This window comes from Camelus bactrianus, chromosome 2 (assembly GCF_048773025.1).
Source record: "Camelus bactrianus isolate YW-2024 breed Bactrian camel chromosome 2, ASM4877302v1, whole genome shotgun sequence".
In the NCBI taxonomy this organism is placed as follows: domain Eukaryota; kingdom Metazoa; phylum Chordata; class Mammalia; order Artiodactyla; family Camelidae; genus Camelus; species Camelus bactrianus.
Window position 1 is genome coordinate 42,105,665 of NC_133540.1, and position 22,926 is coordinate 42,128,590.

The window sequence follows — 22,926 nt, forward strand, 5'->3', positions numbered from 1 at the left end:
AGAACGTGTGTTAGCTTTTGGATGAAACAAATTTGGCCAAGAATTGATCATTGTTTAACCGGAGAATGTGGAGAGTTTAGTAAACTATTCTCTTTTTTGGATAAGCTTGAAATTATCCATCATTTTAAAAAATGTTAAAAAATATAATTTAGTAGAGTTTATGGACTCTACGTAGAATCATTCTCTATTACCATTGTTCTTATCAAAAAGATTGAGACGAACATCAAGAATCAAGATATATTCACACCAAAATATATCAAGATTTCATGACCTCCAATGTAATCATCTGATGAGTAATTCTATGACAAGTAAACCCTAAACCCACACTGCTAGTGACTAGAAAGGGGATTAGTTCTGGCATCAGATTAATGAATGGTAAAAGAAATTATACTAATTTCACAGGTCAGCCTTCAGGGTTTTCTATACATTTTTTAAGAATAAAATGATAGCAATTCTCAAATGATAGCATTAACTCTCATATCTATGGACCTATTATTCCTACCACCATTTCGATTAAACTTAACATGTGATGTATGTTATCTTAAACACACCATCAGGTGTATATCATCAAGACAACTTACTATATATACTTTATCTACCATTGCCATTTTTAACTCAGAACTTTCTACCATATGTTGCACTCTGCAACAAAACCCAGTGGTGTTTAGTTAGGTGTGAGAGAAACTTTCTACCCTGGCTATTTCTTTATCCAGGGTGATTCAAAATTTAGGCCAGGAACTATATATTTGATATTGATTTTATTTATGTATTAATTCTAGGCTTAGGTCTCTTTTTATTTTTCAAAACACTTACTTTTGAAAACTTCGACAAAAACATTTACAAATATGCTTTTATGGAATAATGTAGTAATTATCCAATTTTCAGCTGAAACAGGGATTGGCATACATATGAACCACTTGATGACAAACTAAAGTTAGTTTTCTAGCTTGTGTAAAATATATAATTCAACATCCAACACAAGAAATATTGGAATCTATTGTAGGATTCTGATTAACACCAACAATGAAAGAGAAAAAAAGCCCTACAGATTACAACATTTTTACAAGCAGTAAAAATAATGTCTTTCTCATTATATAGGCATCTATTTCCTCTACAGTGTCACAGTTAATTTCGCTACATTATGTAATGGGAACCTGTCCTCAAAAAGTACAACCAGTACTTTAAAAAATAAAGAAACAGACCAAAATTGATTGTATCACTTATCTGTTTCTCGAAAAGCACCATATTATCATATTAACAGCTTCTGACAATGAAGTAGCCATTAGTTAAATAAATTTACTCTTCTGTTAAGCATAATCCCTGCTTGTTCTTTCTCTGGTAATTGATAGCTATAATTAAAAATTAAACTAAATTAAAGATATAATGCTTCTCTATGGAATGTATATATCTGCAAATGTATCCATACAGCAGAATCACGAAAATAGAACACAGAAAATTTATTTATAATCACTTATTGAACTCAATGACTTTAAAGCTAGCTTTGATAATTTGGACAACACTTAATTGTACAGATTATACAAATTTATTGAAATAAAGTTCACATATAATCTTTTCAATCCCTACAGTTAAAAGAAATGTATCTCTAGAACAAAGAATAGGGTTAAGTGCCTAGGTATTATGTTAAATATAATGTCATATAATGTATCAGTTAAAGAATCAGAAATAAAATCCTGATTTTTATCTGCAAATTTTCTAGCTTACAATTTGTTTTTATTCATATCTTTTTGTATGTAATTACACTTTGGGGTTCAATTTTTTCAAATCTATACTGTCCCCCTTAAACTGATATAGGTGATTAGAAATCACTAATGCAGTAATTAGGGAGTCTTATTGGACCTCGATATAAAACTTCCAAGATTTCTATTACACTTTGGGAAACATTAAACTGACTCGCATTATGCTGAATTTAGTCTTGATTCAGTAGTATTACTTAATCTTGAACAATGAATGAACCTTATAGTCCAAAGCAGTTTCCATGCTATATTATCTAAATGACGCTATCTAATTCCTCTAATTCCTATTAGATGGATTTCAAAAGACGCAGACTCACTCAAAAAAAGTCTGGCACATTGAGTATTGAATAATGTTTAATAATATTTATAAGCAATTGAATTTGTGTATTCCAGACTTATTTACAATGGCTTTATAACTCAATGCATTTAAATTTTGACCCATAAATCTTCAGTATGATGAGGCAGGAAAAATTCCCAAGTAGATATTCCTTTCCATTGAATAATTCTATTTATATTTTAATTGATAATCTTCCTTTGTTAGTCTCACATGATGGACAAATGCTTATATGGATTTACTTCCAATGTACAAAATAAGAAAGAGGATGAAAATTATCTGTAATATAAAAATGAGGTGTATAAATGATATTAATATGATAAATGTTCATTCAATAAAATGCAAAGTGTGCACCAAGTAAACTGTTTTAAATAGTAGGTGAATCACTTACTAAGCAGTGTAAAATATTGAAAAAGATATAAATAACTTTTATTAGTTGCCTTCTCTATATGCCCTTAAATGTACACTATTTTATTTAACCATGTGTCTATGAATTCAAAAATGTACTTAATAACATGCAAATAAATAACTCCTACCTGGGAACTAAATAAGAAAAGTAAGTGATTGTAACAGAGGAAAGCATATATGTATGTATATTAGCTTTATAAAACTGTGAAAGATGAGAGTTAAAGTATGAAAGTAAGTAAAATATATAAAAGATTGCCTTATAGACCTGGAGAGAAAGGGGAGCAATTCAAATTCCAAGGGAGTTAAGAAATTTTAAAAAATTTAATTCCTCCTAAGAATATGAAATAAGTTCTTTGAATAAATCAGAAGTTTAAAGTCTCAAAATATTGAAAAACACCATCATATTTTGCAAACACCATAGTTAGGTGTATTTCAATATTTTGAATAAGTTCAGAATCTACTTTCCCTCATAAAAATTTATAGGTACTATCTAGAGAGAAATTCGATTAATTTAAAACATTTTTCTAATTGGAAGAAGAAAGTTAGCCTAGAGATATCAAAAACTGTGTGTAGAAATGTGTGTAAATTAAACTATGATGACAACATTAAAGAAAATTTGGACACTTCAGAAACAGTCATTCATACATTAATTCATTTTCCATCACATAATTATTTAGCATTTGTAATATGCATAGTTGGGTAATGAGTCTAAATATGCCAAGAGAGTATTGGATACTAACTAGTTCCAATGCACCCAAAGGCACAAATTTTAAATGACATGTGATAAGTCACAGAGAAGCACTGCTGTCTGAATAAGTAAGAAACAAATTGCCTACAGAAATTGCCAGATGTGTGGATGTAAAATGAACCGCTCTGTTTCATAGCTGCACCTCAGAAAGATTTTTATAGCTTTTACTTTAAATCATATTAGTTGAGGAAAACCATTACTCAGCAACTAAAGGAGAAGAAACAAGACAGTGTTATAATATCTCATTTATCTATAGTTATAGGAAGGTTCCAGTTAGCCGCTGCATCAGTTAACTGGAGTAATGATATGAATTGTGAACAGATTATAATTTTTCAAAGAAGCAAAATTTCATAAAGTTCAGTGAACATTTAATTCCAACAGTAGATTACAGAAAATATGAACTGGGCTTGGGTTTCTTCTGATCCTGAGTTATCATTTGTTTCCTGCTTACACAGTTGAGTCTGTAAACTATTTTGATTATAAGAGATTAATTATTAATTACAGAATAAAAGAATGTAAAGGAAAAATAGAAGGACTAGTGCGATTTAAAGACCAGAGATTTGTCACAAAGAGATAAACTAAAAAAGTAAGAAAATTAGTTAGGCTCACAAATCTGGACGTTTTCTTCTAAAATGAAAGAACAAAAATCTCAAAAGTAGGATTTTTTTTCCTTAAGTAGCACAAATTGGAGAAAAAGTGAACTGAAATTAACATATGTAGTAAAAAAGAAAAAAATCCTGAAAAAGATGTCCATTCATTTAGTAACATATGGACCTATGAGAAAAAAATGTTAAAAAGGCCATATATTAAAATACTTTTTTGTGGAATTTAACATTTGATAAAGTGATGCTATGTTTATGACATTAGAGGAATATACAAATCCCAGAGAAACCACCACAAGGGATATGGAAATATGAGGGTACTCTGTACCAATAAAAAAAGCCATTTTATTGTGGATTCTCTGTATGCTCCTTTACTGTACTGACTTCAACAAATTAGGAAAACTCACAAAGGCAGGCTAAGATAGCGAAGGGGCTGGAAGAGATGTGACTAAACAGAACATGCTCTTAATTTCAATCAAATTGAAACTTGAAGTGCTCAGTAGAAATAATATAGATGTCCAAAAACATTTTCCTAAAATGCGAGTTACTGAAAAGAAGTCTGGGTGAAGTGTCAGCAATATTTTAGATGCAATATTTCCAAGTCCTGACACCCTTTCTTATGTTATGATATGGGTGAGTTGGGTTGAAATTTCAAAAGGGCTCAAAAGTAGGCAAAAACAAAGTTATGTCAGGAGACAGCAAGAGTGATTTTTTTGACATATCCGGACTAGTCTAAACATTGTATGGTATAAAACCAGAATCGATTGTGACACTTTTCAATAGAGGGTTTCCTACAATCCTGTGATTGTAGCAAATTTCATGGATTTAGGATTTAAAAAATCATCATGTCAATGTAGTTTTTTCACTTTATTCAATATAATTTATTATTGTCTGATTCTTTAAACAAATGAAAGATTTTACAAATACATTTTAGATGAAATTTCGTTGGCCATTTATCTTGCCATTATCTTCAGTTTTTAGGGAACAATTAGGTTTTTGACAAGAAATCAACGGGTTTCAAGATAACAAATCCTTATACTTCTAAGTAACGGTATTGTTTTGACTGATTTGAACTGAAAGATATCCCTGTTTACAGACAAAAAAATCTAAAGAAATGATGTTCAAAATATAAAGCCAAAATCATAAGCAAAAATGATTACTAAAATAGTATTAAAGATATCGTTTTAACTATTGGGCTTTTCTAAATTAGATTAATAATATAACTTTAACCAGTTTTATTCTTAAACCTAAATTATTTTTATGTTTCTTATTTTCTCAGACTATCCAGATTGTTTTGTGCATAACTTAACTGTGCCCATTGAAAAGCTAAATAATTTTAAATAAGATGTCTATAATTTAAAATTTTTGAATTCCATACGAAAAAATATAACATTCTTTTTAAACTCCCAATGATTTTTCTGCTTCATTTTAATAACTGTTAAAATGAAATGTTTTTTATTACAAGTTAAAGTGATACTTTAATGTTTTTTATCACTCTGATAAAAATTACAGGTAAAGCTAAGCTAAAATTTATTAACATTTTAAGAAATCTAAATACTGTATTTTGACTATATGATCATATTCTAAATGTTTAAAATTATTTCTTCAAACTTTCAGTGTATCCTTTTGGTTATTATCAGAGTATTAGAAATCTGCAACATTATAACAAAAATAAGATGAGGCATCCTTATAAAGAGCTTATGACTAATGAGGCAAGTATTAATTGATATGTTCAAAATTACTCCTGATTCAACAAATAAGTTCCATTTCATTAAATGCATCATGTATACTCTTCATGGATCCTCCATATAAATTATATAAAAGAGAAAATATAATTGTATGTAGGCATTTTTAAAGAAACACAAAGTACATTTTTTAACATGCATACACATATTTTTGTGTAAAAGTTGGTTTCTTGCCATTTTTAATTTTAACTTTAGCCATCAGAGGTGTAGAAATGGAAAGTTGTTAGGTATAGGTAATGATCTCATTTGTATTATTATTAAATGGATCCCCATTTCCCTGTCATCATGTTGTAAATGACAGTGGTAGCCGCATTAAGCTTTTTAAAGGCTTTACAAAAAGAAACATACAGCTGCTTACTTTTCTTAACATCAAAATGTACATTGTGTTCATTAAAAAAACTAAATGTATGTTTAGCAAAAGTAAAACTGCTACCTCAATAATTGTTTAAACATTCTGATTTTTAAACAAGTAATTAGTGCTAATTTCTAGCTTCTTTAATTACATAAGGGGCATGCTTTTCCATTTAGAAGAAAAGAATATTTCTATTCCTGATGATAAATGATACACGTATTAACAACTATCACCATATGAATTTGGGGGACAAAATAGGAATGGATTGTTTTGGTTTATAGTTTGTACAGTTAGATTAACCACCAAATTGACTATGCCTGTTAAATCAGAGCCATAAAGTAATTCTAAAGATAACTGTGTGAGTTAAAGATGACATCGAACACTAGACATTAAAAAAAATTCAGACATGATTAAAATTATATGAAGAACTAAGGTGAGTGTCAGTAAAAACAACAAAATAGCTATTTTTCTGCTTCTTTTTCATCCCAGTCCACTTTATCCCAAACCCTGAATTTTGAGCAGTGTGAGCTGGCTAAAACAGAAAACATAAATTGTTATTCAAAATTAATTAATTATAATACACATCTGGATAATATGCAAACAAACCTTAATTTTTTTTGGTAAAATAATAGCTGCATTCTTTGATTTGTAGCAAACATATAACTGATGACTTATTTCATAATCTCAATCAGGGATCTAAATGAAAATACCAGATTCTTAAAAAGTAGAAAAATTGACATTAAAATATATGCAGCATTAATATTTTTATTAACAAAAATTATTACCATGATTTTTAAAATTAAAAAGAAAAACTAGTCAGTAGAGAAAAAAAATTGTTCAAAATTTCAGTTCTCCAGTGTAAGTGAAACTTCATCAAGATTAGTACTCACTAAGAGGTAAAGAGGGTGAATTGATTTTTCATCATCTTTGATATAGACTTACCAGTTAATATATGCTAACAGCAAATATTTGTAGTTATCTAGAAATACATATTTGAATTACTCTGAATCATATGTACTTTGAATCTTTGCCTTGAAATTATTGATAATATATTTCTATAACATACATTCTTACTTTAAGTGAAACACTAGTGAGAATATGCTGTTTAGAATTTGGAAAAGCTTGGTTTATGATAATAATTAAACTTAAAATCCAGAATTTAGTTTGAGGGACAAAGACTGAATCACAGTTCTTATTTATTAACATTTGATTTTAGGCTACTTTAAATCATTAGTGTCTGTGGATGTGTCAGTTAAACAGGACCTTAGCATCCAAATTACATTTAGTTATTATGTTAGATGTTTCAACACTTTCCTTAAGTGTTTGTGTTCTCAAATTTTATAACTTAAAAAAACAAAGCAGAACAAATATCGATAATTTATAGAGAGGCATAATTATTTGGTTCTGAAACACTAATATACTATATCATGCTGGGGTAATGGCATTTCTGAATAATTTGAAAAGCTGAACACAATCCTTCCAAAAACACCATTCAATCATTGCTGCCATCACAATGTATGTATCCAGTGGCAGATCCACTCTAATCATATGACACTTGTTTACTCTTATTATCAGTGTCCAGCGTAGGAGTCACATCCTCAGTGTGTTCAACCCACGCCTTTCACATTTACATGTAAGGGCTACAGTAAATGTTCTTCTAGTTTTTTTCTTCCGCTTAATTTTTTTTTTCCTTCCCACTTCATAAGTCATAATAGAAATGATACATCTGCAATCTGTCTCATTTTTGTTTCTAACTTATGGTTCCGTTTTTGTTTTTTGCTTTCTTTGCACTAGAAGATGAAAGTAAGGAAACATCATGTAGACTGGATTTGCTATGCAAGCTAAAAATTGTCTTTGGATTAAATTGTTACAGGTTTCATCCTTATCAAATACTAGTTTATGTAGTTTGACGAAAATACTGAATCGTCAGTGGTATTTATCCATTAACTAAAAGGAAAAGGCTTCCATATAGCAGAGAGTAAATGGAATAATTTCATTACCAAGATCCTCAAAGGAATCTCCAATCTACTAAAGAATCTCAAAGTATTTTTGCTTTTCAGATTGGTTGTATAAAATAATCCACTTAGAGGCTATGGTCCCAATATCGAAGGAGCTGAGTACAATTCTCAACGTCTCAGTGTTAGAAGATCCTATTATTTTAAATAATTGAATAATATTGCTATATTGATATGCTTCCATCACAAAGTTCCTCTGATTCTGATAAAAGATTAGAATCCATGCCAACATATCACTAAATGACATTGAACCAGCAAAGTAATGGCTGCACTGATTTCTGAATTTAGCCTAACGTGTTTTATGTCATTATGGGAAAAGGATGATTAAGCCATAATGCTGGTATCGATAAGAAAATGAGAACTCTCAATGGCTCAAGTGTCAAGAGATGTTTTTCCACCTTAAATAAGCCCTTCAAAACACATGGAAATCAAGTAAGCAGGTGAGCAGCATTCAAAGGAAATAGGAAGATCATTTAAAAAATGTTTTCAACAACATCAAAAGTTATGTTTGACTGTTGCCAACAACCACGTTTAACACAGGAGCCTGACTTACTGTAAAGCATATTCATTTTTCTATTGTCAAGTGCTGCCTGCATCCACGAGTCACTCTTATCCTTGTTTCTGAGAACAACCTGAACTCCTCTATTTTCACAAAGAAGAATGGCATGTTGAACGTTACTTCCTGAAACGGAATACTTTGATACAGCCTTTTACGTAATACTTACTCAAATATGGTGGTTTGTAAGGCGCTCGTGTATTAGACAGCAGTCCATCCAGCTCCTTCCTCTCCAGAGTGCTGTGAAGGGCCTTCTCTTTGCCGAAGGTGGAGAAGGACCTCTCTGCCCCAGGCTGGGCTTCTGGAGTTTCAAACACCTCAGTGTCTGGAACAGAGTCCATGCCAGGAACATGCAGATTGCTACGGTAATCAGCAGCCTGGCGTCCGTCAGAAGGGACAAAAGAAGGCATCCAGCACCGATCTGAGTGGCCCAGCGCTTTACATTCCTCGGTGCAGTTGGAGAAGAGATCCATACCTGGGAGCGGGGAAAAGAGAGCTGCAGATGTGGGCTTCACAACACCACCAGCTGCTTAGAAGTGAAAAATTACAGGCAGCATGGAGAGTAATGGGTGAGGGTATCTTAACAAATTTTTCTCGTCTTAACCTGACAGGAGCCAAAAATCTCTGTATTATTTTGTCAAGGGTTAAGACTCTTGCCAAAGAGCCCTCTGAGATAGATGTTTCTAAACTACTCAGAGTATGTGGACAAAAAGTTGGCTCTAAATTATTTAAATAACTAGAAAATAGTGAGTAGAAATAGAATGAATATTTTTTAAAATCTCTGGTGAAGTTCTTAACAGAGGAAAAAACCCCAGTCGAAAGCTTTCTCAATCCATAGTCTCCAATGATGATGTCATCGATATTTTTTTTCTTAGAGACAAAATGGAAGAAATATGTGAAGCACTAGTAATGATATTTAGATTATAAAATCTGGACAGGAAGCAAAAAGTGATATTCAACAGACATATGGCATACATAGTGATAAACCAGTAAATAACAAGAATAAAACAAGATTTCATGAGTGGCCAAGAGCATGCTTTCTTAGGTTCCTGGAAAATGACTTCCTAAAAGTAATTTCTCAGTGACACTCTGGTAGCCCGTATTACTACACACCACTTATCATTTACAGCCTTAGACAAACCCAGGACAAATGACCGTAATTAGTGAAACCAAGGTAACCAAGTGCAGTATGAGTCAGCTGCAGAGGCTATTGACAAATACCTTATTACTTGTTCTATATTGGAAAACACTTGTCCTAGACAACACAGACCTGTTTGCTTACTAATCTCAGAATACCACGATTTCAAATGACATTTTCACGTTTCACTGTCTTCCATAGATTGACAAGACTATTAAATACGATGTTTATGGCTCAAGAAACCTCATTCAGTTTCTTAAGCAAAGCATCACAATTTTTGAGCACTCTAGAACACTATTTGTTATTCATTTTGATAATTAGCAAAATGTGGAAAAATAAGTACATAAACCAAAATCACATTTTAACATTTTTCTATTTATTAAATATGCTTTAAAATAGGATCAATTTGAAATAACTAAAGTGTGATTTGTCTGTATGTAAAAACCTCTCAAATGCATGCTTAGTGTGGAAAAACCAGGAACTATTTCTTTTAACCAACAGAGAGTCATATTTATGTAATGAACACCCTTGATTGTTTCTTCTATAAGTATCATGAGTGATTTGAGCTCTTGAGCAAGTTTTAGTTTGTAAATTCCTGATGGGATTCCAGTTTTCTGTCACCTACTAATATACTTATTTGTGTGTGCATTTTGCTATTTTCATACATAAAATAATTATTTTTCACAAACATTAACAATTATTAACCCTCTAGATTATTCTCAAGGAGTTAAGAAGAGTTAATTACATAAATTATGGTTAAAGAAATAACACCAAGCTTCTTATCATATATTTATCTCACTTTACAATGACTTTTTATCTTAAGTTAAACTATATATGATGCCAAGTCTGACTGCTATTGCAACATTCCACTGATAATTGTTATGCATAAGCCTGGAAATAAATGACTAACAGTGAACTGTTGAGGAAGGTCAACCCGAGCTGAAGCCGGGATAAAGAACCAGATTAAGAACAGCATGTAAAACATGTCAGTTCTTCTTTGAACACCAGAGAAGTTCAGTTATCCTCTTCCTGCAAGGATATAGGAATTAAAAAAAAAAAAAAAGAGGAAGGGAAGGAGAATGTCCCTTACACACACTGACATATGAGGCAGGAAGAAGCTGTAGAATCAGAGATCTGTATTTTGACACACTGTACTGTAAATGCTCCCTGTTTATAGTGTGATGAGAAATAAAAGGCCTTTTTGATAGATGGAATTACCGTTAAGAGTAAATTATGAGCAATTATTTATTCCAAACATAAATTCATGTCATATTAAATATGAAGTTCATAAAAAATTCAAATATTAAGACAGAATTATATTATTGGATCCTCATAAAGATGGGTACTAATGCAAAATTTGGAATACATTTTTTATCACACAACTGATATAACCCTTTCAAATATACTATTTTTTAATGCTCATGAGAGCATTAGCAACCTTTTTACAGCTTTTTGAGCTCTGTACCCAAGTATTCTAATAATGTTGAACATGATCATCACACACAGAAAAATTTTAGTAAACTAGTCTCTACTCATTAAGATGCTTGATTATGTTAAGAGGTACTTTTAGTAGAGCTTGTTTTTATGAGTAGTTTATGTTCCATTGTGCTCATTTTTTTTTTCTCTTCAAGTGTATGGTTTTCGGTCTCTTTCATTTATTAAAGGCTAGTTAATATTCCTTTAGATGATGAAATAAAGTTCTCATGACTTGAGAACCTGCACAAAAATATGTCATGTGCATAACAAGAAAAGTGAGAAATATGATAAAGACTTTTTTGTTGCAAGAACACTGTTACTCGCCTAAAAGGGAAAAAAACACTTGTAAGTAATGTTCTTAATAAATTCATGAGCTACTCCTTTTAAAGTAGGGTCCTCGTCGTGACAACATAGCTTTATATAACTAGAGTGAAAGGCAGGATGGCGCGCGTTGTGCGTGAATGTGTTTCACCAGGTTTACGGGCAAAACAAGTGTACTAATTTCCCATAAGGAAAGTATCAGACATAGAAACAAAATTCTTTTTTAATTACATACATAGCATATAAATACATTTCAAGTAAATTTTAGAAATATTTTTCGAAAATGTTTTTTTCACTTCTTTTAGAGATATAGTTTGAAAAATAATATGAAGATGAATATATGTATGTATACATATGAGTGAAGCATTATGCTGTACATCAGAAATTGAGACAACATTGTAAACTGACTATACTTCAGTAAAAAAGAATGCAGATAGATATACAGTTTGAGAACCAAATAAACTTTGCCCGTTACCGGTCCTCACCTTAGGGAGCCTTTGAAAGACTAACATTATTTTATTTTTTTCACTTATCACTAGTCTCATTACATATATGATTTTAATGACCAAATAAACAGAGGCATACTTAAGTTTTGTGATGGTAAATGACTGCATGAGGGACAAGAATGCCAGGTTATTTCAGTCCATGGGGCATTTTAAAATGCATACCTTTTACACTGCTCTTGGAATTTTTTATTAGTTGAAAGTCAAGGGTCAAGAAAAAATAAATTTAACTGCATTTTTTGTTTTATTCAAATGCCCTTACTTTAGAACCTGTGGGATTTGTATAGCAGGAAAATACAGGCCCGAGCCTGAGTTCTGAAGTTTTGGTAATTTCCAAGAAACATTTCAACATATATATTTTATTTGAAATTTCTTATCCTAGTTATTTATGTTTTTCTACTTCTCAGAAATGGTCTGTTCTACAAAGCATGACAGCTGAAGTGATAGACTGCCTGTTATGCAAAGATATATTTAGACAAACTCTCAAATACATCTTTTTTAACCAGCAAGTAACTTGTCCTTTATAGTCAGAGGCAGATATTACCGCTGAGAACAAACTGTGATTTCAGAAATGTAACTGCATTCAATTTGTGCTGTTTTCTGACGAATGTAATAATATAAAATTATGTGTACATTTTTTCCTCATGCATTAAGCCTTCAGAAAAAAAATTTTCTTTTCAAAATATGATAAATTAGTTTTTAAAAAATCAACACAACTTTTTGAGGAAATTTCAAGTCTTCCTGTAATTACTTAACACTGGAGAAATTAGAGATGTTAACTGTAACCACAAAAATTGCTGTAACTTTTTGGAAAATGTGGTTTGGGAACAGAGATTTAACAACATAATTCACTCATGAAAAAAATCAAAACATGCACATCAAAATGTTCTCCCTACCTATCATCTTTTAAAATGCTTGTATTTTCTCCATGTTCTCTCAATATTTTGTCTTGTATTTTTTTCCAATTGTAAATCTCTACACATTATCAAGTTGTAGCTCACATTTTCACCAGAAACCTTAACCAAAAGCTTTTGCTTACGGAGGCAATGGTATAAATTCACTTTATTTACAAAGCCAGAAACTAATTGCCAGTATCTAAGTTCTTATTGGAGTTGGGAAAGGGAGATTTGTATTTTATGAAAAACCAAGAACTCTCCTATTGATATTGTAGTAGTAGGGCAACGGCTTAATGCATTTCCTGCTATACTTTTCTTTATTAGTCTGAAAATACTGACAATTCAAATCACTTTATTTTTTAAATTATTGCCAAATGTTGACCATGTGTCATGTATAAATCTCACAGTAATTCAAAAAATAAACACATTTAGAAACTAGTTCTCTTGCAACTACGAGAAAAATTTACAAGAAGAGAAATTTGAAAATTTTCAGATAAACTATAACAAGTAACTTAACTGAATCATCACTTATTAGGGTTCTTTTCTTCAATATATTTTTAAAGAAGACACAATTATTAAAAATAAATTCATAATCAATCCTAGTATGCACTGGTAAGTACTTTAATAAATGGAAAAAAACTTCTCATAACTAAATAATCTCCTTAGATCTACCTCCAGTAATATTAAAATCTTTAAGAATATATAACTAATTATGTTGTATCAGTTGTATCATTTAAACTAGAAAAAAGGCTATCTTTTAATCTAATGGTATTATAAAACTGAAAATATATTGCTTTTAAGTCCACTTAGAATATATATATATGTTTTTTGCAATTAAAGCTGTGATTAGTCAGTTTTTCCTCTTGTGATGATTTATGCAAACATTTACCACATCTCCTTGGACTTCTGCCATATCTAACCAATACATCAAGAATGCCCTGAAAAAAAACGGAAAGCACCTTGACAAGACTATAGAGAGAAAACGCCACAGAGCAGTGGTCAAGCTGAAGAATTTCACACATGGAGCCAGGTGCAGTGGAAAACTGAAAAAGCTTATGTGATTCTCTGTGCAGCTGCCTCCGTGTTTAAAGCCCTTCTGTGAACAAGATTGGTGACTGCAAATGGCTTAGAAAGGAGAAAAGCCGGGGGGGGGGGGGAAGGGGAAGAAAGAACAAAAAAAGAAAACTATTCATAGAAGAATAAATACAAGGCATATCCAAATAAATACAAAGTTAACACTAACACAGAAAAAGAAAGTGGGAATAAATAAAAAGTTAGGAAGTTTAAACAGGTGATGCACTAAGCCTGACAATGTATCTAATGTAATCTGAAATAAGGTACAAACTAGAGGATTCAGAATCTATATCTTCCCAGTGTTGTTTTTCTTTGATAAACTCGCTTTCCCCACTCAAAATCTAGCTGAGTGGGATTTGTTTATTAGCACAAAATTTTCAATACCCTAAACCTGGAAATGGATGTGCTATGAGAATATTTCCTAATATTGCAAAATTGGAAGGTCCTAAGTATCTGGTTTTACAAGGAAATAAAGCAGATGTTATTTACTTGAAATAGGATTAAGTTTTAGAAACTATTCTAGGTACTTTGTGTTGAAGTTTATAATACACAACATCACGAATGGACTGAAAAAACTCATCAAGTAAATGCATCTTAATTCTCTCCACTTAGGGTTTTATACTTTAAAAAGTAACCACTTCAAAATCATTTTTACAATAAAGTCAGAAAAACATATTAAATCCAACTTCAATTCAGCACACAAAGGTATGATTGCTTCTTAATCCAAGTGTGTTATTACAGTTCTAAAACAGCCATTGTTGTGCCCAGTAAGTGTGGCTGCCCTGTAACTACCAACGAAATGGATACACAGATTGTTAGTTCTGCAATACTTTCACATGTTTAAGAACTCAAAGATGGAAAAAAAAATTGTCATTTTGATAAGAAAAATAAAAAACGCCTTGCTTTTAAATGTTTTCTGGAACACAATTTAGCGTTTAAAATTTCCTTTCATATGCTTTGACATCTCAAATATTTTGAAAGGAACATTACCAAAATGGCAACACTGAGTGCCTGTGAAATAAAATAGCTCCTGGGAAGGCTCATTGATAAGAATATATCGCTTATCCATCTTCCAAATTTAGCACTTTTTGCAGATGTTTATTCATTTCTCTTTCTTCGGTTAGGCTATTATGTCTCATTATGTCTGAGAGACTAAACTAATTGAAATGTTCATTGAGATTGAAGTGCTACAGAAAAAAACAAAGTGGGTGGGGGAGAGGGAAAGAAAGAAAATGCACCCAAGGAAACATGCAGCAGACGTGGATACACTTTTTTTTTCTTAAATATTAAACATTCTGCTTCAAAAGTTTTAAAAGGCTGACTATTAAATTAGAAACTCTGAAAAATAGAATAGGAATGAGCAATTCTAAGTGTACAGCTTTTAAAAGATAACAATAAATCATATGTCATATATAGGCCAAAAATGAAAGGGACTTTGTACTCAAATATAAACTTCTGGCAAGATCTGGTTTGTTGTCAGGTTCCCAGACACTAAATAGATGCTCTGTTCACTTAGCATGAAGGCCCGCAAGGGGCAGGGACCTCCGGGGATTCTTGGCAGTTCTCAAGTCTCATTAGGTCTGCATATTAATGACTTGCAGCAATATAAAGAGACCCTTGAGTAGCCTTTTTTCCCTCCTCCTCCTGCCTGCGTTTCCCAAGGCTAATGCAGCCTCAGACACAGCACATATTAGCCAAGTGAGAGGCTTGCGGCCACCACTGCTGCCAGGCGACCATGGGGCGGATACTGCCCTTTGACACACTGCCTCAGCACGGTTCAGAGGTCCACGGAGTGTGCTTAGGAATGGGGGCTCTCGAGGATCGATGAGGACTCTATCACTCTGTGCTTACATCACTAACCCAAATAAAGCTCAAAGCTTAAGTGAATGAATTTGGACCTAGAGATGGTCCAACAATGGGCATTTTCAGAAGTTGCAAAAGTGAACTTGTCTTTGCACTTTTTTATATGTCAGATAAACACAAAACTCAACTGGAAAAGAAAAAGTTAAAAAAATATATATATATATCCAACAAGCACCCTTCATAGCTGGGATGTGAATGAAGTGGAAAGAAAACCCAAACCTTGTGAAATGATTTAAATTATTTCAAGGTACATATTTCATTTCTTATAAGTGTTTTCTTTAAGTGTTAGTAATTAGAGTTATCAGGATCCTGTGAAACACAATGAGTAAATTTACATAGGAAAAAGTAAAATAAAGTAAAACAAAGTAAAAAAATGTGTCCCATTACAACCCGATCAGTGACTAACAGTAAGCCCACATACAAATACACCTAGAGTTCAACTTTTGACAGGTCACGGATCCTGTTGAAAATATGAGGAAACCTAGGATGCTTCAGAAAATATACATTATCAAATGCTTACTAATGTCCTGAAGCCTAAGAACTCAGGATTGGGAATCCTGCTTTCAACCTATTCATGACTTTTAATCACCATTCCTTCTCTCATTTACTATTCGGTGGCATGCAAAATGCATATCTCTCTGGAAGGCGAGAAATTTGGATTCTGGTCCCCAGTCTTCCACTTACCCTCTGTGACTTTGCGCAGGTCAGTCAATTTCATTTATCCTCAGTTACCTCATCCATAAACAAGTCTAATAATACCTTAACTGACTGAAGACTGAGGACTGGACCAAATGAGAAATCCACAACTTTTTGTACGCAATATAATTCCATTAAAAAAATTATATAAGGAAGAATGTTTCATATTCTAACAGATGCCACAATGAATTTCTAACTTTCATTCTCCAAAGGAACATTACATTTTTACAATCCTCTGTGAGTATACAATTATCATCATAGGATGGCATCATTTTTCTGTAGATTTACTAACATTAAAAATTACCTAGAACATCATCCTTTCAGGATTTATTTAAAAAAAAAAAAAACACACCATAAAAGTCAGCATTGCACTTCGATCACACTTACCAGCTGACTGGCCGCGGTTGGTAGCATCATGATCACTATCTCCCTGTTCACTGTCTCCATGACCACTGTCCTTAGAGCTTACTATGTCGGCTTCTTGGAATGCAGAACTAGAAGTACAAAAATGTGAAGATTAGAATAAAAAAAGGTGAAGAAACAAAGAAAACATTCTTCTGCCACCACATGGTCACCGATGGTGCTGCAGATGCCTCAAGCTCTCAGGTGTCTCTTTTCTGTGCAAAGCTTGTTTTCTTAACCTTAAGCCTAACTTTCTAAAATTGAACATAATAAGTCAGTTTGAGTCCTTAAGGCATGTAGTTTAGTCAGGATTTTATGATTGGAACTAAGCATATGTTTATATCATTTTCATAGAAGAGGTGTGTGTGTGTGTGTGCATGTATATATATACCTGGAACAGGAAGATTATCAGAAGCAGTGTAGGAGTGTAAACCGACAAACTATTCAACTACATTTAGTAGTTATATATAAATGAAATACACCCCTATTTTTTACTTTTACTTTATTGTCTAGGAAACCCAACATAATGAATATTTATGTTCTGCGCTAACTGGAAATATTTTATCCGGTTTCTATTTTCATATTGAATGATATACCTAATTCCCACTTTTAGTAGGTAGTAAACTGTCCATTCACCAAACTAGAAAAAAAGTCCGTACCTGTTAACTCGGCGAGGTCTGTCAACTAGATAGCTGAGCTCTGCTCGCTGGTGTTTAGTCTAGAAAAAAAATAAATAAATCAAGAGCATTTGAATGCTAAGGGTTTAACTGACAGTCTGCTTTTGACATTCAGAATGAATTCTAGCTTAAGTAATTGTGTACATTTTGATGAATTTCTAAGCTGTCCTAAAACCTTGGACTAGTGATTGCTGGCTAAAGGCAAGAAGACATGTAGAGACACTGCAATATAGATTTTCAGTAAAGGTTAAAAAATTGCAGAAATAAAAGGCCAATTTTAAATGTGTGTGTGTGTGTGTTTTAAGGAGAGAATGCAAATAACCTCATAGCTGGGGCTCATAAACTATTGTCTCTAATAGAGTCAACCTAGTTATATGCTGCAGTCTTTCTTTCAGTGGTCTAAAAAAGTGTTTAGGTGCATACTGGTTGACACAAGAAAAACAGCACGCTCAATAAGCAAAAAGTTTGGATGTTTTATGGAATTATTTTGTTGTTTATTTTCAAAATGTGCTTAAGATACAAATGAGCTGTACAAATATTCATGAAAGTCAATTAATAATATCTAAGACTCAAATAAATTAAATAACCTGCCAAGAAGGGAGTTCATAATCCTCCCTCCCATCCTGGCCCCAATTCTTTTCCCCCTCCCAATAGCCTCTGCAGTCCCCTCCCACCTTCACCACCCACACACCTTTTCCGGTCCAAACTTTCTTTTACATAAATCGACTGTTCTCCCGCTCCCTCCCTCCTTTCAACTTCGCCACTTCTTCATCTTATAAGAAGAAATCGGAATTGACAAGGCAAATTCTTTGATGAAGAAAGCCAATAGCAGTGATTTATCAAGAACGGTGGCAAGAAGGCGATTATTAGCTAAAAGGTGTATTTACGACAACAACTGTTTAAGCCTTCCGTTAGTTTACGCTTACAGGGGTTTGTGCCAAAGCAACTTCATTCAAATTCACACTGTGTGGGCGTTCGGCTTCAAGAGCGTCTGTAAATGCTGTCCAGAGCAGAACTGAAGGCTTTTCTGGAACCCGAGTTCAGAGGACAAGGATCTGATAACTCATTCACTAAAACATGCATTCGAGTTTAGACAACTGTGCAAAGTTAAACAATCTATAGCTTACTTTTACACGCGACTGAAAGCACTGATAAACAAAGCAAAACAGTTAACTTTATTAACTCCTGGGACAAATGCAAAGCGAAAAAGACCTTTGGCAGAGCCAGAAAGTCCCTCCACCCCATTTCCCTCTCCCCCCGCGCACTTCCCCCTTAACCCCCAGGTTTCTAAGCAGAGAAAGGACTGAAAGGGGGCTTAGGATTTTAAAGGAAAGATGCCAGAGGAAAGAAGGAAGGTCCAAGGTGGCAAAGCACCAAAGGGGGGAGGGGGGCGATGAAAATAAACGTGAAGGGGTGGAGCGCAGAAAATTAGGGACAACACGAAGTTTGTTACACACGAAGGGGTAGGAGAGGTGATTCCCCCATTCCTGTCCCCATAAAAATACAAATAAACTAATATCCTAAATATAAATACACAGTGCACCAGAGATACAAGGGCCGGGCTAGAGGAGGCTTTCAGATGGAGGAGATGAGAGATGGTGGTCCTTTCGCTTCAGCCTTACCTCGTTGGACAAAATGCTTCCGTTGGAGATGATGTCGGGCTGCTGGTCTGTGTAACCCGTGACGATAGCCCCGCAGGGGTTGTGCTCAGTGTCCGTACTCCGCGAAGGGCTGCAGGGCTTAAGGAACATCAGGTCGGTCTTGGCGGACTCAGGGGTCAGGCAGACCTGGTAGCAGTAATTCTGGTTGTGGTGATGGGAGCCAAAGCCCCCGGACTCCTCCACCGGCACTTGGGCCGGGTTACTGGGTACGTTGGAGCTTTGCACCAGCATGATGTCCGACTTGCTGAGTTTCTTCTTGCGCGCCCGGGCTTGGCGGCCGCAGCAGGTCGAGCCCCCACCGCCACAGCAGCAGCAGCAAAGGCAGCAGTCGCTGGCCAGACACGTGTAGATGTTGAGCTTCTTCTCTTTTTGGCAACGCACAGCAAGCACTATCATGGCCAGGAGGAAGATGAAGGACACTGAGCCCAGCGCGATGATGAGGATGAGGGTGAGGTCCAGCGAGGTCTCCCCGCCGCCGGAGCGGCTGGGGCGCTGGTGCTCTCCTGACCCCCCGCCCCCGCCCCCGCCCCCACCCTGGGGCTCGACAGCACCATCCACCAGCTGCACCACCAGGGTGGCGGTGGAGGACAGGGGAGGCTGCCCGTGGTCGCGCACCTCGATCACCAGCTCATAAGGCCGCTGGGGGTCGCGCTTGGCCGGCACCCGGCGCGCTGTGCGGAGCTCTCCCGTGCGCCAGTCCATGCGGAAGAGGTTCATTTCGTTGCCCCGCACAATGCTGTAGGTGAGCCGGGCGTTCTCGCCGTCGTCCGCGTCCACCGCGGCCACGCGGGTCAGCAGGTAACCCGGCTCCGCCGAGCGGGGCAGCACTTCGCGTGCTGGAGTCCCGTTGCGCCCTGGAAGGGGCGCCACGATGGCAGGGGCGTTGTCGTTCTGATCCACGATGAGGATGTTGACAGTGGCGTTGCCAGCCAGCGCCTGGGGGCTGCCCGCGTCCCGGGCTTCCACTTGGAAGCTGAAGTCCTTGAGCTGTTCGTAGTCGAAGGAGCGCAGGGCGTACAAGTAGCCGTTCTCGGAGTTGATGGACACGTAAGTGAAGACGCTCATGCCCTGGATCTGGCACTCGAGGATAGAGTAGGCTAGCTGGGCGTTGGCGCCCTCATCACGGTCTGTGGCGCTCACCGCGTAGATGTAGGCGCCCGGCACGTTGTTCTCGGTCACATACACGTCGTAGACCGGCTGGCTGAACCGCGGTGCGTTGTCGTTCACATCTGACACTTGCACCTGGATCGACTTACTGGTGGAGAGCGCAGGCTCGCCCCGGTCCCGAGCCACCACGGTCAGGGTGTAGGAGTCTCCCGCCTCTCGGTCCAGAGGAGCCTCGGTCACAATGGTATAGTAGTTTTTGAAGGAAGACTTGAGGCGGAACGGCACATCCCCCAGCAGCTCGCACTGCACCTGCCCATTCTCTTCTGAGTCGCGGTCTGTCACGCTGAACAAGGCCACCACTGTGCCGGGCGCCGCGCCCTCGCTCACCGCCTCCTTCACGGTGCTGAAGCTGATCTCAGGCGCGTTGTCGTTAGCATCCAGCACTCTCACTATCACCTTGCAGTGCGCGGGCACGGCGTTGGGGCCCAGGTCTTTGGCTTGTACGTACACTTGGTACACTGGGCTCTCTTCGTAGTCCAGCTCGCCGCTCACCTCCAGCCGGCCAGTGCGAGGAGAGAGTCCGAAGAGCTCCCGCGCCCGGGGCGAAATGTGGCTGCTGAAGGAGTACACGACCTCGCCATTCTGGCCCTCATCTGGGTCTGTGGCGTTAAGCTGGATCACTAGCGTGCCCGGCGGCGAGTTCTCTGGTAGGGACACAGTGTAGACGGGTTGGTCGAAGGCGGGCACATTGTCGTTGGAGTCCAGCACTCGGATGGTGAGTAGGGCCGTGCCGGTGCGCTGCTGCTGGGGGAGCAGGCCCCCTCCCCCACCGCCTCCTCCTCCTTCTCCTCCCCCTCCTCCCCCGTCCACCGCGGTCAGCACGTAGCGGTGCACCGCTTGCTGCTCTCGGTCCAGCGGCTTCTCCAGCACCAGCTCGGCGAATCGGTTGCCATCCCCCTGGGTCTGCACGTCCAGGGAGAAATAGCTGTTGGGGGTGATCTCATAGTCGCGCAAGGAGTTGGTGCCCACGTCTGGGTCGAATGCGCTCTCCAAGGGGAAGCGGGTGCCCGGCGTGGCGCTCTCAGAGATCTCCACGGTCAGGTCCGGCTCCGGGAAGGAGGGGGGGTTGTCATTGATGTCCAGCACCTCGATCTCCACCCGGAATAGCTCCAGGGGGTTCTCCAGGAAGACTTCCAGGTGCAGGACACAGGAGGGGCTCTGCTTGCAGATTTGCTCGCGGTCTATCTTTTCGTTCACGTACAGCACCCCGGTCTCCAGGTTGAGGTCCAAGTAAGGGGTCCGAGAGTTGGGCGCCGTTTGAAAGCCGCGAGCCGAAAGTTTTGTAATGTCCAAGCCCAGATCTTCAGCGATATTCCCCACGAAAGTGCCATGTTCCTGCTCCTCCTGCACCGTGTAGTGAAGCTGGGAAAAGACTCCTTCCACCATCCAGAGCAAGGCAAAGAATAATAGCACAATCATCTCCAAAGGGAAAGGAAGCAGCTTCCCGCAGCCAGTCAGCCACCCAATCACTTCCCCCACCACCACGAAAAAAAGAAATCTCAAATAAAAAATAAAAATAAAAGTGCGCTATGTGGGGGTCTCCTGTGGCTTTCTGTCCTTAACAATCTTATTCCTTTCGTTTCATTTTAGGGTTTCCCCCAATTCAGCCTCATTTTTCAATCTTAGTGCAGGAAGGGTGACGGGCGCCCCTTTTCCTCATCAGTAATCTTCCCAATGACCAATTAATAAAATAATAATACAATAGTCAGCCTCCTTTATTCCGACAGTCTTGGCGCAACGCGGCGCTGGCAAATCCCAAGGAGGAAATTTCGATATTTAAAGACTGTCCTCGGTTTGTCTTCTTGCTGATGGGAGAAGGAGGAGGAAAAGAAGGAGAAGGAGGAGGAGGAAGATGAAGAGGAAGAGGAGATGCTGTTGGCACCGCTGAACATGCCTCTTAATGTCAACGGCTGGCAAATGGGCTGGCAAATGCAAAAGAGCTTAAAAACAGCTAGAGAATTTTGTGCCGGAAAAGCCCAGAATGGCTCTGCAGCATAAAACTTTCATTCTCTTCATTTCTCCGGATGGATGTTCTTCTTGGCATTTTTTTCTCTTTCGCTCTATTTGTGATTTTTGGCTTTCATAGTCTTGTCTCTCTCTGTCCTCATCTCCACCGCCGTTTGCCTCTCTGTAAGTGTGATGAGCAGTTGCTTTTCTTCTATTTCTTTACCAAGACTCTTCTTCCCCCTAACCTGTCTCTCTTCCTTCCAGTCCTTCCCTCCTCTGCCTCAGCCATAGAGACTGTGATCTCGGCTGGCAGTTTCTGAGCTCCGAGCGCTTTGCTTCTCTGTTTTTGCGCAGCGCCCTCATTCTGCCAACCAATCGCTGAGGAGCACCACCCACCGAGCCGCCGCTAATTGGCCAAACTGGCCGTCAAGCAGGCGCGTCACTAGGCAGCCGGGCCGGGCGGGATAGAACCCGCGCCCCGGCTGCCTGGGTGAGTGTGAGTGTGAGAGCGAGAACAGCCCGGCAGGTCCCGAGGCGCTAGCTGGGGACTCTGCCGCGGAAAGTTCCCAGTCCCCAGCAGCAGGTAATGGA

General features: G+C 37.1%; 1 protein-coding gene across 1 annotated transcript in view; it reads right to left on the bottom strand.

Annotated features, from left to right (window-relative positions):
• PCDH10 (protocadherin 10) overlaps positions 1–22,636 on the bottom strand; it is a 47,110-nt gene extending 24,474 nt beyond the window's left edge. The window contains exons 1-4 of the mRNA XM_010956913.3: positions 19,183–22,636; positions 17,543–17,601; positions 16,869–16,975; positions 8,684–8,989 (exon numbers count right to left, since the gene is read on the bottom strand). Of these exons, the coding sequence (XP_010955215.2) occupies positions 8,684–8,989; positions 16,869–16,975; positions 17,543–17,601; positions 19,183–21,807 (3,097 nt within the window). The 5' untranslated portion in view covers positions 21,808–22,636. The remainder of the gene's footprint in view (positions 1–8,683; positions 8,990–16,868; positions 16,976–17,542; positions 17,602–19,182) is intronic.
• Between the last annotated feature and the right edge of the window lie 290 nt (positions 22,637–22,926).